The sequence below is a fragment of the Zea mays genome, chromosome 9 (assembly GCF_902167145.1).
Source record: "Zea mays cultivar B73 chromosome 9, Zm-B73-REFERENCE-NAM-5.0, whole genome shotgun sequence".
In the NCBI taxonomy this organism is placed as follows: Eukaryota; Viridiplantae; Streptophyta; class Magnoliopsida; order Poales; family Poaceae; genus Zea; species Zea mays.
In genome coordinates this window covers 132,355,227-132,370,155 of record NC_050104.1, presented here as the reverse complement: position 1 = coordinate 132,370,155, position 14,929 = coordinate 132,355,227, and the positions used below count along the sequence as shown (strand labels likewise).

The following is a 14,929-nucleotide window of genomic DNA, read 5'->3' as shown; positions in this document are numbered from 1 at the left end:
TCTCTTGGAGAGCCATTAGTTTCATCAAATACAACGTCGCTAGAGACTTCAACCAAACCCGATGATTTGTTGAAGACTCTATACGCCTTTGTATTTGAGTCATAACCTAACAAAAACCCTTCTACCGCTTTGGGAGCAAACTTAGAATTTCTACCTTTCTTCACTAGAATGTAGCATTTGCTCCCAAATACACGAAAGTAAGATACATTGGGTTTGTTACCGGTTAGAAGCTCATATGACGTCTTCTTGAGGAGACGATGAAGGTATACCCGGTTGATGGCGTGGCAAGCCATGTTCACGGCTTCCGACCAAAAGCACTCGGGGGTCTTGAACTCTCCAAGCATCGTCCTCGCCATATCGATGAGCGTCCTGTTCTTCCTCTCTACCACACCATTTTGTTGTGGTGTGTAGGGAGCGGAGAACTCGTGCTTGATCCCTTCCTCCTCAAGAAACTCCTCCACTTGAAGGTTCTTGAACTCGGACCCGTTGTCGCTTCTTATCTTCTTCACTTTGAGCTCAAACTCATTTTGAGCTCTCTTTAGGAAGCGCTTGAGGGTCCCTTGGGTTTCAGACTTATCCTGCAAAAAGAATACCCAAGTGAAGCGGGAAAAATCATCAACTATAACAAGACCATACTTACTTCCTCCTATACTTAGATAGGCGATGGGTCCGAAGAGGTCCATATGAAGCATCTCCAAGGGTCTTGATGTGCTCATCACATTTTTGGTGTGATGAGAGCCTCCCACCTGTTTCCCTGCTTGACAAGCTGCACAAGGTCTATCTTTTTCGAAGTGTACATTAGTTAGACCTATCACGTGTTCTCCCTTTAGAAGCTTGTGGAGGTTCTTCATCCCCACATGTGCTAAGCGGCGATGCCACAACCAGGCCATGCAAGTCTTAGCCATTAAGCATGCATCTAGACCGGCCTCTTCTTTTGCAAAATCAACCAAATAAAGTTTGTCGTCTTGTACACCCTTAAAAGCTAGTGAACCATCACACCTTCTAAAGACAGACACATCTATATTTGTGAATAGACAGTTATATCCCATATTGCATAATTGACTAACAGATAACAAATTATATCCAAGCGACTCAACTAAAAACACATTAGAAATAGAGTGCTCGGATGAAATAGCAATTTTACCTAATCCTTTTACCTTGCCTTGGTTCCCATCACCGAATATTATTGAATCTTGGGAATCCTTGTTCTTGACGTCGGAAGAGAACATCCTCTTTTCCCCCGTCATGTGGTTTGTGCATCCGCTGTCGATAATCCAGCTTGAACCCCCGGATGCATAAACCTGCAAGGCAAATTTAGGCTTGGGTCTTAGGTACCCAACTCTTGTTGGGTCCTACAAGGTTAGTCACAATTGTCTTAGGGACCCAAATGCAAGTTTTATCTCCCTTGCATCTTGCCCCTAATTTCCTAGCAATTACCTTCTTACCCTTTCTACAAATGGTAAATGAAGCATTGCAAGCATGATATATTGTAGAAGGTTCATTAACTTTCCTAGGAATATTAACAACATTTCTCCTAGGCATATTATGAACAATATTTCTCCTACCAACATTTCTATCATGCACATAGGAAGAGCTAGAAGCAAACATGGCATGAGAATCAACATCATCATATGCATTACAACTCCTATGAGTATTTCTAGATTGTCTCCTATCATGGTACATAAAAGCATGATTCTTTTGCACACTGCTAGCCATAGGGGCCTTCCCTTTCTCCTTGGCGGGGATGGAAGCCTTATGGCTTGTTAAGTTCTTGACTTCCCTCTTGAAGCCAAGATCATCCTTAATTGAGGGGTGTCTACCAATTGTGTAGGCATCCCTTGCAAATTTTAATTTGTCAAATTCACTCTTGCTAGTCTTAAGTTGAGCATTAAGACTGGCTACTTCATCATTTAGTTTGGAAATGCACTCTAGGTGTTCACTACAAGTATCAACATTAAGATTTTTACACCTAGTGCAAACATGTTCTACACAAGCGTTAGATTTACTAGCTACTTCTAGTTTAGCATTTAAATCATCATTAACACCTTTTAAAGTAGCAATGGTTTCATGACACGTAGATAGTTCATAAGAAAGCATTTCATTTCTCTTAACTTCTAAAGCATGAGATTTTTGTGCACTAACAAATTTATCATGTTCTTCATATAAAAGGTCCTCTTGTTTTTCTAAAAGTCTATCCTTTTCATTCAAGGCATCAATCAATTCATTAATCTTATCTATTTTAGTTCTATCCAATCCCTTGAATAAACTAGAGTAATCTATTTCTTCATCACTAGACTCATCATCACTAGAAGAATCATAAGTAGTACTGTCTCGAGTACATACCTTCTTCTCCTTCGCCATGAGGCATGTGTGACGCTCGTTGGGGAAGAGGGATGACTTGTTGAAGGCAGTGGCGGCGAGTCCTTCATTTTCGGAGTCGGATGACGAACAATCCGAGTCCCACTCCTTGCCAAGGTGTGCCTCGCCCTTAGCCTTCTTGTATGCCTTCTTCTTCTCCCTCTTTCCCCCTTGTTCTTGGTCACTATCATTATCGGGACAGTTAGCAATAAAATGACCAATCTTACCACATTTGAAGCATGAGCGCTTCCCCTTTGTCTTGGTCTTGCTTGGCTGTCCCTTGCGACCCTTTAGCGCCGTCTTGAAGCGCTTGATGATGAGGGCCATCTCTTCATCATTGAGCCCGACCGCCTCAACTTGCGCCACCTTGCTTGGTAGTGCCTCCTTGCTCCTTGTTGCCTTGAGAGCAATGGGTTGAGGCTCATGGATTGGACCGTTCAACGCGTCGTCCACGTACCTTGCCTCCTTGATCATCATCTGCCCGCTTACGAACTTTCCAAGGACTTCTTCGGGCGACATCTTGGTGTACCTAGGATTTTCACGAATATTGTTCACCAAATGTGGATCAACTACAGTAAAGGACCTTAGCATTAGGCGGACGACGTCGTGGTCCGTCCATCGCGTGCTTCCGTAGCTCCTTATTTTGTTGATAAGGGTCTTGAGCCGGTTGTATGTTTGGGTTGGCTCCTCCCCTTATCATCGCGAATCTTCCAAGCTCGCCCTCCACCAACTCCATCTTGGTGAGTAAGGTGATGTCGTTCCCCTCATGAGAAATCTTGAGGGTGTCCCAGATCTGCTTGGCATTGTCCAAGCCGCTCACCTTATGGTACTCGTCCCTGCACAAAGAGGCTAACAACACAGTAGTAGCTTGTGCATTTTTATGAATCTGTTCATTAATAAATATAGGATTATACAAGCTATCAAATTTCATTCCATTCTCAACAATCTCCCATATGCTTGGATGGAGAGAGAACAAGTGACTACACATTTTGTGACTCCAAAATCCGTAGTCATCCCCATCAAAGTGTGGAGGTTTGCCAAGAGGGATGGAAAGCAAATGTGCATTTGAGCTATGCGGGATACGCGAATAATCGAAAGAAAAGTTTGAGTTAACCGTCTTTCGTTTGTCGTAGTCGTTGTCGTCGTTGTCCTTTTGGGAAGAAGTGGACTCATCGCTGTCGTCGTAGTAGACGATCTCCTTGATGCGTCTCGTCTTCTTCTTCTTCTTCCCATCTTTGCGTCTGTGGCCCGAGCCCGAGTCGGTAGGCTTGTCATCATTCGGCTCGTTGATGAAGGACTCCTTCTCCTTATCGTTGATCACGATTCCCTTCCCTTTAGGATCCATCTCTTCGGGCGATTAGTCCCTTCGTGAAGAGAACAACTCTGATACCAATTGAGAGCACCTAGAGGGGGGGTGAATAGGTGATCCTGGGAAACTTGAAAACTTAAGCCACAAAAACTTGGTTAAGCGTTAGCACAATAATTGCCAAGTGGCTAGAAGGAGAACTTGCACAACACGATAATCACAAAGAGATCAACACAGAGATGACACAGTGATTTATCCCGTGGTTCGGCCAAGTACAAAACTTGCCTACTCCACGTTGTGGCGTCCCAATGGACGAGAGTTGCACTCAACTCCTCTCAAGTGATCCAATGATCAACTTGAATACCACGGTGTTTTGCTTTTCTTTTCTTATTCCGTTCGCGAGGAATCTCCACAACTTGGAGCCTCTCGCCCTTACACTTTTGATGTTTACAAAGAAGCACGGAGTAAGAGAGGGATAAGCAACACACTCAAGACAAGAAATCACAGCAACACCACGCACACAAGTCGCAACAAGAGCTCACAACACAACTCAATGAGTTCTCAACTCAACTAGAGCTCTAATTGCTATCGCAAAGAATCAAAGGCGTGGAATCGATGTCTTAGTGCTTAGGAATGCCTAGAGGATGCTTAGTTTTCTCCTCCATGCGCCTAGGGATCCCTTTTATAGCCCCAAGGCAGTTAGGAGCCGTTGAGAGCATTCCTGGAAGGCAAATCTTGCCTTCTGTCGTCTGGCGCACCGGACAGTCCGGTGCACACCGGACAGTCCGGTGCACACCGGACAGTGTCCGGTGCCCGATTTCTTTCCTTCTACGGTGAAGCCAGTGAGCTATTGGCGCACCGGACATGTCCGGTGCCCACCGGATAGTCCGGTGCCCCCTTCTAGCCGTTGGCTCAACCACGTGTTCCGCGCAGATCGCGCGGCCAACCGTTCGCCCGGCCGACCGTTGGCTCACCGGACAGTCTGGTGAATTATAGTCGTACGTCGCCGGTGAATTCCCGAGAGCGGCCAGTTCGCTCAAGCCAGCCTGGCGCACCGGACACTGTCCGGTGCACCCAGACTGAGCAAAGTCTTGACTGCTCGAGCCAAGACATTTTCAATTGTTCTTTTCCTGTTTCCAGCACTTAGACACAATACATTAGTCTCTAAAACAATGTACTAAGTCTGAGAAACATACCTTTTGACGTGATTTGCACTTTGTCCACCCCATTGCATAGATCAACACAAAAGTACTTGCGTTGGCACTTAACCACCAAAATACTTAGAAATGGCCCAAGGGCACATTTCCCTTTCAGCTACCACTTGAGAATTTTGAAAATAGTAAAGTTAGAGTTTTTGTTTTGTCAAAATCCTCTTAATGTCTCTTCTTGTCAAAAGTTGGTCTCTTATGGAGTGAATGTTTTGTTTATGGGAAAAAGGGGGAGTTTTAAATCTTTGATCAATTTCTCTTGGAATACCTTTCTCTATGCCTCAACAAGGGAATTTGACTTAGAGATAGGAAATTGAGTTTGCTTTGCAAAAACAAACCAAGTGGTGGCAAAGAATGATCCAAATATGCCAAATTTGAATCAAAACAAATTGTTGTTCTCATTTGCATTGATGTTGCACTTCTATATGTTGTTTTTTTGTTGTGTTGGTATAAATCACCAAAAAGGGGGAGATTGAAAGGGAAATGTGCCCTTGGGCCATTTCTAAGGATTTTGGTGACTAAGTGCCAACACAAATGGTTTAAGTGTTAAACTGTGCCAAATGGTGGACAAAGTGCAAATCAATACAAAGGTATGATTCTAGACTTAGTACATTGGTTTTTGTGTACTAACATATTTGTCTAAGTGCTAGAATCAGAGAAAAGACAAATGGAAAAGACTTGGCTCGAGCAGCCAAGACTCTGTTCAGTCTGAGTGCACCGGACTGTCCGGTGGTGCACCGGACAGTGTCTGGTGTGCCAGGCTGGCTCTGGCGAAAAGGCTGCTCTCGGGTTTCGTCGGCGGCGTACGGCTAAAAATCATCGGACTGTCCGGTGGTGCACCGGACTATCCGGTGAGCCAACGGTCGGCCGCGCAATCCGCGCGTGACGCGTGGCCGAGCCAACGGTCAGAAGGGGGCACCGGACTGTCCGGTGTGCACCGGACAGTGTTCGGTGCACCAACGGCTCTGGATCTTCAACGGTCGGCTGCGCCAGAATAGGAAAGCAATCTGCACCGGACAGTATCCGGTGGTGCACCGGACTGTCCGGTGCACCAGTCGACAGAAGGCAAGAATTGCCTTCCTGGATTGCTCTCAACGGCTCCTAGCTGCCTTGGGGCTATAAAAGGGACCCCTAGGCGCATGAAGAAGAACACCAAGCATTCTTTGATCATCTCTTAGCACCAAGACATCTCTCTAGCGCATTTGATTTGTTGTGATAGCAATTTGAGCTCCTCTTGAGTTGAGAACTCCGTGTGCGATCTTAGAGCTCAAGTTGTGACTTGTGTGCGTGTTTGTGCTCGTGCTTTGAGGCTTGTGTGTGTTGCTCTTCCCACTCTTACATTTGTGCTTCTTTGTGATCATCTCATTGTAAGGGCGAGAGGCTCCAAGTTGTGGAGATTCCTCACAAACGGGAAAGAAGAAAGGAAAAAGAACACCGTGGTATTCAAGTTGATCATTGGATCACTTGAAAGGAGTTGAGTGCAACTCTCGTCCATTGGGACGCCACAACGTGGACTAGGCAAGTGTTGTACTTGGCCGAACCACGAGATAAATCTCTGTGTCTCTTGTGCTTGTTCTCACTGTGTCAATTGTGGTTCACAAGAGCTCTTCTTAGCCACTTGATTTCATTGTGCTAACACTTAATCAAGTTTGTGGCTTTAAGTTTCAAGTTTTTATAGGATCACCTATTCAGCCCCCCCCTCTAGGTGCTCTCAAGTGTCATGAGGGGTCACAGATAAAAAGGCAACAATTCCTCCTCGTCTCTCTATCCCCTAGCGTATATACCCTATCCCCTCTCCCACTTTGGTGCCGAGCACCAAAATCCACAAAACCTAAGGGGTCTGAGGAGGGGTTGACGCAGTCGTGTCAGGTGATGAGGTGTGCGATTAAATCTCGAACTCACTACGGAGGGCCTCCTCGCTTGAGTTTGAAGAGTGCTTTGTTTCTATAGTAAGCTCTAACAATGGAGATTATATTGTAGTCTAAAACTAATTGGTCGGATGGGTAGTGGCTAGTTATGGGGGTTTGGACAGAATGACTAATGATGCTAATGCCTCTCCTATGCTAGTCTAAGGAAGTAAGGAACTGTAGTCCTGACGAGCACTGAAGTTGTTGATACCACTATAACAACGATTGTCGTTATAGTGGTATCAACGATTGTGGTAATACAACTTTACATACACCAAATTACAGATTTATTAAAAATATCCTTCATGTCCCTAGCGTGCACAAAAGCATCATATTTGTTCACAAGTTAGCCATTGATAATAAAGCCTTCTTTGAATTTCATCCAAATTTATTTCTTATCGATTAGGTGGAAGCCTTGCGTTGGAAGATTTAAAGTTCTGGTTCTTTATAATCGAGATAATTAGTGGGCCAACCTTTAGTCTAGTGTTGTGTATAATATCAATTGATAATTAAATGCTCAACTTGGAAAAAGGAAAGAGAAAGACAAAATAAATGGCTCAAGGTAAAGATATATCTAGGACATTTGTATTTTGCCGGTCAAGGCGTAATAGATTGCATGATTGGATTTAAGATAAATATACGTACTACTAAGAAGGAAGCTTAATCAGACAATTTGTTTATCTAGTGTCACTAGATATTGAAATCATGTGCGTATGCATTTAAACTTACTGATACACTCATAGAACAAACAAAATTATTTTTAGAGAACACATTAAAAATACTAACTATGCTCTAACATGTTACATGTTTAACAACCACATTTAAGTTAGCACGTTTACGGAGAGAAGAGAGTGTCCTTAATACACAAGCCAGCAAACTCAAAAAACATATAAATTGATACTTAGCTCTAACAAGCAGTTGCTATATATGGCGCCATATTCGGCGTGAGCATGACAAGCAACACGATAGATTTTGTGTAGTTGGAAACTACCCGATGGAGACACTAGTGCCTCTACAACCAACCAGCTCTCACCAAAATGGTAAGAGATAGATTTTTTGGAAATTATAAATAGACCTTGTGGTCAGTTGTGGTTATATTTTTGGCACTCCATACACTTGTGCACACATGTTTAGGGAAAAGAAATAAACTCTACTTACTTGCATAATTCAGATCATCATTTGGTCAAGGTTAAAAGTTTCTAATGCATTTCATTTTTTTACAACTTGTGGCACTAGTCGAGCGATCTTTGACTGGTTATTCTCTTGTTTCGATTAGTGATTGTCGTCATCTAGAATTTATAGTATTGTTGAGTGACTATTGGAGATTATTGTTGATTGGAAGGGACTCTCCATTCTCCAATAAAGTTAGAAGGATTGTAAGTTATTTAGGACGGAGTACATTAAGGCCACATTTACGAGCGCTTCAACTTTTTTGAATCACATGTTTTCGGCGTGGATCTAAGATTCCACTTTTAGTGAGACAAGTGTAGGTTTCCATTTTTTGTGAGACAAGTGTCAAGAGCTCTATTGTGGACATATTGAGTCGGCAAACCGTGGATCTAAGGTCCTATTTGGGACTACTTGGACTTCATGTAACCCAAAGTAGACATTTAGATGAAGCGGGTCATTAGAAACTTTTAAAAAAATCATGTAAGTTGAAGTTGCAAACTTTTAGAAGACATTTAGATAATTTATTTTATTTTTTATTCAGATTAAAAATATTTTTAAATCATTTAAATTTATATTATACACCACAGTTTAAGCTAGAACCAAAGTAATGTCAAACACCCCTAAAATTCTACTTTTAGAGGCGTGCCTAATTTCTTTGACTAAAGTTTAGTTCGTATCACATCAAATATTTGAATATCTATTATAATCATTAAATAAACAGAACTAATTAGGTTTAATAATTTTACGTAATTAGCTTTATAATTAGACTATATTTATTTAATAATCAGCTGCAGAATTACGGTGCTCCAACAGTTTTCCACAGCCATCAGCCTCCCTATTTTTCTATTTTTTTTGCTTGACTTTTTTTTCCGACGGTCTGTTCATCATTTCTTGCAGACGTGGATGAGACTGCAGCGCATAAACGGCTCATGAACGGCTCATGAAACAAAGTCTACATGGTTCAGAACCCAGATCTGGCCCAAAAGAACCCAAATCAGAATTGGCAGGGGCCAGGCGCCGGAACTGTAGACTTCATAAATCAGGAACCCAGATATGGGAAAAAGTTTTAAAATTACATGATTTTTGTAACAAAGTACAGACTATATGGATCAGAAACCCTGATCTGGATCAAGAAGCAGCAAACCGAGATCTGAACTGATCAAGAAGCAGCAAACCGAGACCTGAACTGCGTCGCGTACCCCATCTACCACAAATTATGACGTCCACTCTCCCACTTGGGGAGATGGTAAGCCAACGCATCCACCAAGTGCAATGTGGGCCATTGATCTAGGCCACGGGCCTTCTTGATAGCCAGTCGACCCCGTCCAGGTAAGTATGTTGCAAAGTAGGCAGGGGCACTGCTTATGTAGCCTCCTCACGCGTCGCACCCATCTTCAGGCGGCGAGGTGGGACTAACCGAAACGTGCCTCACCCAGTCACCCTGTCGCTCGAGCGCTGGAAGTGGGCGAGCGCTCGTTATTTTGCAGAGCCCATAAACGAAAGCCCATGAAATCTTCCGACTCGTGCGCGCCAACCTTTTTGTTGCTCGCTCACCGACCGGCGCCATCACTCGCTGAAATTTCTTTTCCCAATCCAGTTCATTCTGCCGCTCTCCAATAGTCCAATCCGGTCGCGGCGAAGCTCGGCCAGACGGCCACCCCAATGCCGTCACGGTCGGGCTCCCGGGGCAGGCGGCCGCGGCCGGCCCCAGAGGTGGCTGCTCCCACGGCTGTACAAGTGAGCTCGTCCGGCTCGAGTGAGGAAGGGAGCGATGAGGAGGAGGAGGGGAGCGAGGGATCCGGTGACGGTGCGAGGAGCCCGGGCGGCTCTGCCAGCAAGTATAAGGCGGCGGAGAGTGAAGCCGAGGCGGAGGACCCATGCCTTCCCAGCTGCCCCATTTGTATGGTCGTGTGGACCGCTGATGGTGCGCATCGCGTGAGGTGAGGAGGAATTGTATATTTCAGTGATTTTGTGGGTTTGCGGACCAACTTGTTGTCTCGCGTGGTTCACAACTTCTAATGATCAGCTGATCTAGTACCTGTGCGGCTATGCCGGTTGGCTGAAACCACGAATTTCGAAATCAGCGTACTGTGTTTTCTAACCAGTCGCTATTTATGTTTTTAGATGGTGACTCTTGTGGTCCATGAGCATTGTAATTGGGTGTAGTGGGAGTTCATCTCTAGGAGTGCACAATTGCTATGCGTTTATAAGCCTCTGGATCTGGATATAACTGCGCTAATTCGCTGGAGATTAGAGCAACTCCAACAGGCTGGATAAAATCCTAGCTAAATTTAGAGTTTACTGGTGCCGTGGTGCGCGTACTAGACGTTGGGATCGCAGGGCTATCTCCACGCCGCCATCGCGGGACGGCAGACCATTCCCTGCCGCCGTCGTATGCGAGTCCTCATGCCGCCGTCGCGGACGAGTCCCCACGCGTTGATGAATCTATGTGATAGTGAACCTCATTGAACTTATCACAATTAAACTGACCATTACGAATAGTCTGAAAATTGCAGCACAAGTCTGTTTCAGTTTGCACTTACAGATTACAATATTGCTGATCTGTTTCAGTTTCTTGATAATTTACATTAACACAAAAGAGTAGCACATGCATTCTTCGGCTGATGTTTTAACTCCTACAGAAAAATCATGTGCTACTGTCCACGCAGAAGTGTATGCACAAATAGGCCGACAAGAAAAAAAAAACAAATCCAACTAGGAGTGTCGTGTGCAGACCTTTTGTCAGTATTGGGTTTGGTTCCAGACCTTTGCTTTCAATCCTTTGATTCCAGTCACACACAAAAGTAGGCACAAATTCACCTTTGGTATACCTGCTTATATTCATACCATTGCGAGAGGAGGATCTTAATTTGCTAACTGTGTGATATTCCACGTCTAGTTGCATCCCTTGTGGACATGTCTACGGCAGACATTGCTTAGAGATGTGGTTACTGCAGTACGGCAAGAAAAAGGCACCGGTATGATGGCTATTGAGCTCAGAATAATAGTGTTGTTTTGGGGATCCTTCTGATTGATCAGATTCATTGTTTATACTTACTCAGTGTCCTCAATGTGGCAAGAGATATACACAGAACAACATCATCAACCTCTATGTACCAGAGATTGTTGTTCCCAATAATGATCTTGAAAATGTTAGTCACTTACTTTCCTTGGTGGTATTAGTGAGCTGTGGTCATCTAGTGACGCATGTTTGATTTGTGCAGCAAGTATTGTCCTTGAGAGAGAGAAATGAATATCTTGAGAAGCAAGTAAGCTCCCTCTTTCGTACAGTCTTTGTTCCTACTTTAACATTATGGTCATTCCGTCCAGGAGCAATTAATACAACTTGCATATCCTATTCCCAAAGCTGATGCTTTCTTTATGTTTCCATGCAGCAAGCAAAATTACTTGAGGAGATAAAAGAGCATAAGGTACCACACAGATGAAATATTGTCTCAGTAACCGAATTGACCAATTTCTCTGAGGAAACATGGGTGACTCCTGATGTACTCTATTACAAATTAAATTGAGCAATACTTTCTGTGCATAAACCCTTACACGCTCAGTAGAGGGTCATGTTCAGTCCTTTATGTTTCCTAATATCACCTGCAGAGGCAGATTATGTTGCAACAAAATGTAATATATGAATCAAACAAAAAGAGACAGGTAAGCACTAGTATCACTTGATTTTAACGATTGATCGTTGTAATAGATGCTTTATTGTTAACATTTTTACAATCAACTGTGAAGAGAGTGGCAGAGCAGTCATCAGATGGAATACTAGGGGCTGAGCTAATTGCCTCACATACAAAGGACATTGACCACAGCAATCTGTCAAGTTTTGCTCTCCAGGTCCGTTTTCAGTGTTGTCTGATTCCCTCTTTCTAGCCCCATTTGATTATGCACCCTAATGTTACTATAGCTGTTCAGTCTTCAGTGTTTACTACTCTCTTCATTCCAAGTTCTAGGTTGTTTTGTTTTTTCTAGATACATAGCTTTTACTATGTATCTAGAAATAATGCATATCTAGGCATGTAGCAAAAGATGCGTACCGATTTTGAACAGATGGAGTACTACTTATGAAGCATGTGCCTCTTATCATGCCAACTTCAATCATACAGTTAGTGGAACAGCAGCATCACTATAGCAGTAGAGTTAACTTCATCATTCACCGACTCACAATTGCAGCATGTTTTGTAGAATGAGTTTTTGGTCGATGGAGCTCGGGTCATGGGTATAGATGCATCCAGTCAAATTATATTCACTTCGGGAAGGGCACATGGAGTTAGTGCTGAACACATACTTACAAAGGTACAAGTCTTAAGAGAAGCTTTTGCTTAATGACTTAAGGTGAGTAACAATTTTTACAGCAAACTTTTGTTGATTATTCACCTTTCGCAAATCAATTCTTAATTTCAACAGGTTAGCATGTTTCATGGACATGGAATGGAGAAAATCCACCTTCCTCCTGGTACTAAAGCTATTAGGGATATCTGTGTACTGCCTGGGGGCCATGTTGTTTTTGCATCACTGGGCAGGAAGTTGTCTATTTTCAGGTCTGTAAAGAAAGTGTGCAAGTTTTATTCTTCACTGGTTTCTTGGCTACATTTACTCCGATATCTGACCTTTGTTCGTATGTTTTATATCCCATATATCCCAGTGTGGCTACCAACAATGTTGTCCTTCAATATGATCTGCCGGTAATTCTTTGACCTTGCAATTTCACAAAACTTGCAACTGTTTTAACGCTCTTCATGCTACCAAAAGTAAACATTGCTTTTTCTAGAACTAGGTATGAATAGGCCTGTTCCATTTCTATTTGTTCTCATGTAGTAGTTCTAACTCTTGGATACTGAAAAACGATCACTATACACTCACTACATTATGTATTTTAATTTTAAGAAGATCAACAAGTGCTTGGTAATCAGGGCACTTGTTATTTACAGAGACATGCATAGTTTTTCCTTAATTTGATTTTAAGGTGCTGAATAGCTAGCAGTTGCTTAAGTAGGAGCGAGTGAACCAGTCAGAGTGATTATGCTGTCCTGCTAATCTTCTGTATTGTGATGTCTTGCAGGCTCCTGGTTGGTCCTGTTCAGGGGATTATACTACTTCAAGTCATATTTATGCTGGGTTACAGGTGTACTTTTTGGAATGCCTTGTGATTCTTCTAAAGCTTTTGGCGCTCTTTGAAGTGTTCAATAGAAGTTATTTTTGTCTGAAATTTTCAGAACGGCATGCTATTAGTCTTTGATATCCGTCAAACTTCAGCACCTTTGCATTCTAGCATGGGTCTATCAACACACCCAGTTCATACAATACACTGCGCTGTAGATGGCAGTGGTTCCAGGAAGGTTTTTTCTGCTTCTTCTATAGGACCCTGCGTTTGGGATGCCAGCGAAAACAGGTATGCTGTAGTCTGTACCCAATTCAGCAGTTCCTATTGATGTGCTTCTCGTGGTCTTTAAGTTTAGGGTTTGGTTATTTGTAGTTCCCATTCCCATGAGTTTGGGCTCTTTTTTCAGGCCGAGTTTGGTAAGTGGGATGGAAAACCAAGGGGTCTGCATATCTCTTGCGTGCAGCTCTCCATCAAGTGATGTCCTGGTGGCTTCATATCGCCCGAGAGTTGAGCTGCCAGACGCTATCGCCACATCTCAAGCGTCTACACCACAATCACCGGCACCCACCGGTTCAGGAAAACTAGGATGCCACACACTCCTTAGGTCTAGTTTGGGTAATCTAGTAATGAAAGGGATTGGAGTGGATTGTGATGTATTATGAGAGTTTTTGATCTATTGGGGATTTATACACTCTCCAATCCCTCCAAACCACTTCAATACTAGAGTACCCAAACTAGGCCTTAGGAGAACCACCGCCACATCCTTTGCCAGGGACCATATCTGCAGTGGTAGCGTAAGTGAGTTGCGAATGTCGAAGTCTGCAATAATACCCTGCAGAGACAATCAGCATCTATTTGCCTATGGAGATGAATCGTTGTACGGAGTCCGGACTTGGCGGCTGCCTTCGTTTCAGCGGTACACCGATCTCAAGCCCCACAGGCAACCGGTCCTTGATCTAAGGTATGCTGAAAGTTCAACTGGGGAGAGGTACCTTGGTTGCTTAAGTGCCGAAAAGCTACAGGTTTTCACAATTAGGTAGCTTGACAGAGGCATTAGCTTGGTTTCTGGAATTCTGGTAGTTGTGCTTGTGCATGCTAACATTTGTTTCTTCAGCAGCTTTGCTGTATAAGTAAAGGCCATTGTCCATCCGTACAGTCTTCACTTAAAACAGCGTGTAAAACCATGCTGTACATTTCAAACAATCTGTTGTAACTTGTAAGAGGCTCCAGCATACAATACACCAGCGGGTGAAGGATTGCATATGCTGTAGTGTTGTACTGATGCAGCATTGCATTTTGTCATGAATCAAGGAAACAAATGGGTAGCAATCTGTCACACCTTTGAAGCTTCCTGCTGTGCTCACTCGCTGATGTTTTCAGTTTGTAATCGTCATTGTACTTCACTACAAAACGTAACGTAACATCAGGCATGCACTTCTTCGTGTACCTTATATTCTTCTTTCCATGAAATTGTACTTTCATTTTTCATAACATAACTTGATAATGATAATTCTGCCAGATTGGACTGTTTTTCTTCTTCCAAGTTTATTATATTGAAATGCGCGTTTGGGTTGTGAGTTGCTTGCAATTTCATATAGCTGCGACCCTACGACTACGAAGATACATTGGGCCATTGGCACATCTGGCTTGCCTACGAAGATATTAAACACAAAAGGAAGAGATCATGCCCAAACAGAAAAACATTAAAAAAGATAAGGAAAAAGAAATAGAGAATACACCCGATTCAATCAATCATGTTGATTCAACCGTGCAATCAAGTGATCTGGGTTTGATCAAAATCTAATGATGACCGCTATTTTACATTGATCCCTTTCCGTCTGAAATCTAGTAACTATTTTAT

At 43.2% G+C, this 14,929-nt stretch overlaps 2 protein-coding genes and 1 non-coding gene across 5 annotated transcripts; 1 reads left to right on the top strand and 2 right to left on the bottom strand.

The window, feature by feature from the left end:
* Nucleotides 1-8,852: 8,852 nt before the first annotated feature.
* On the bottom strand, nt 8,853-9,284 carry LOC100278403 (uncharacterized). Its single transcript, NM_001329196.1, has one exon. It carries the CDS (start codon nt 9,207-9,209, stop codon nt 9,078-9,080), a length of 132 nt encoding a protein of 43 aa, NP_001316125.1. The 5' UTR covers nt 9,210-9,284; the 3' UTR covers nt 8,853-9,077.
* Nucleotides 9,124-9,286, bottom strand: LOC111590238 (U1 spliceosomal RNA). The gene has a single exon (XR_004852946.1). It is a non-coding gene; the product is annotated as a U1 spliceosomal RNA (small nuclear RNA).
* A 110-nt stretch (nt 9,287-9,396) lies between these two features.
* On the top strand, nt 9,397-14,406 carry LOC103639105 (uncharacterized). 3 transcript variants are annotated; one of them, NM_001395061.1, is made up of 14 exons: nt 9,397-9,889; nt 10,849-10,927; nt 11,012-11,101; nt 11,174-11,218; nt 11,345-11,380; nt 11,562-11,615; nt 11,700-11,801; nt 12,150-12,260; nt 12,372-12,505; nt 12,610-12,649; nt 13,027-13,089; nt 13,181-13,356; nt 13,475-13,672; nt 13,814-14,308. In NM_001395061.1, exons 1-14 carry the CDS (start codon nt 9,612-9,614, stop codon nt 14,106-14,108), a joined length of 1,701 nt encoding a protein of 566 aa, NP_001381990.1. In that variant the 5' UTR covers nt 9,397-9,611; the 3' UTR covers nt 14,109-14,308. The 3 variants fall into 3 exon arrangements, with proteins under 3 accessions (NP_001381990.1, XP_035818290.1, XP_035818289.1); XM_035962397.1 differs by having other exon boundaries at nt 9,398-9,889; nt 13,475-14,406; XM_035962396.1 differs by lacking the exons at nt 11,562-11,615; nt 11,700-11,801 and having other exon boundaries at nt 9,398-9,889; nt 13,814-14,406.
* The last annotated feature ends 523 nt before the right edge of the window (nt 14,407-14,929 follow it).

Coding starts and splice junctions, on each gene's coding strand:
- LOC100278403 (NM_001329196.1), bottom strand. CDS start 9,209: ATGCGTTGGCTTACCATCTCCCCAAGTGGGAGAGTGGACGTCATAATT.
- LOC103639105 (NM_001395061.1), top strand. CDS start 9,612: ATGCCGTCACGGTCGGGCTCCCGGGGCAGGCGGCCGCGGCCGGCCCCA. Junction 12,261..12,371: donor CTGAACACATACTTACAAAG/GTACAAGTCTTA, acceptor TAATTTCAACAG/GTTAGCATGTTTCATGGACA. Junction 13,357..13,474: donor TGGGATGCCAGCGAAAACAG/GTATGCTGTAGT, acceptor CTCTTTTTTCAG/GCCGAGTTTGGTAAGTGGGA.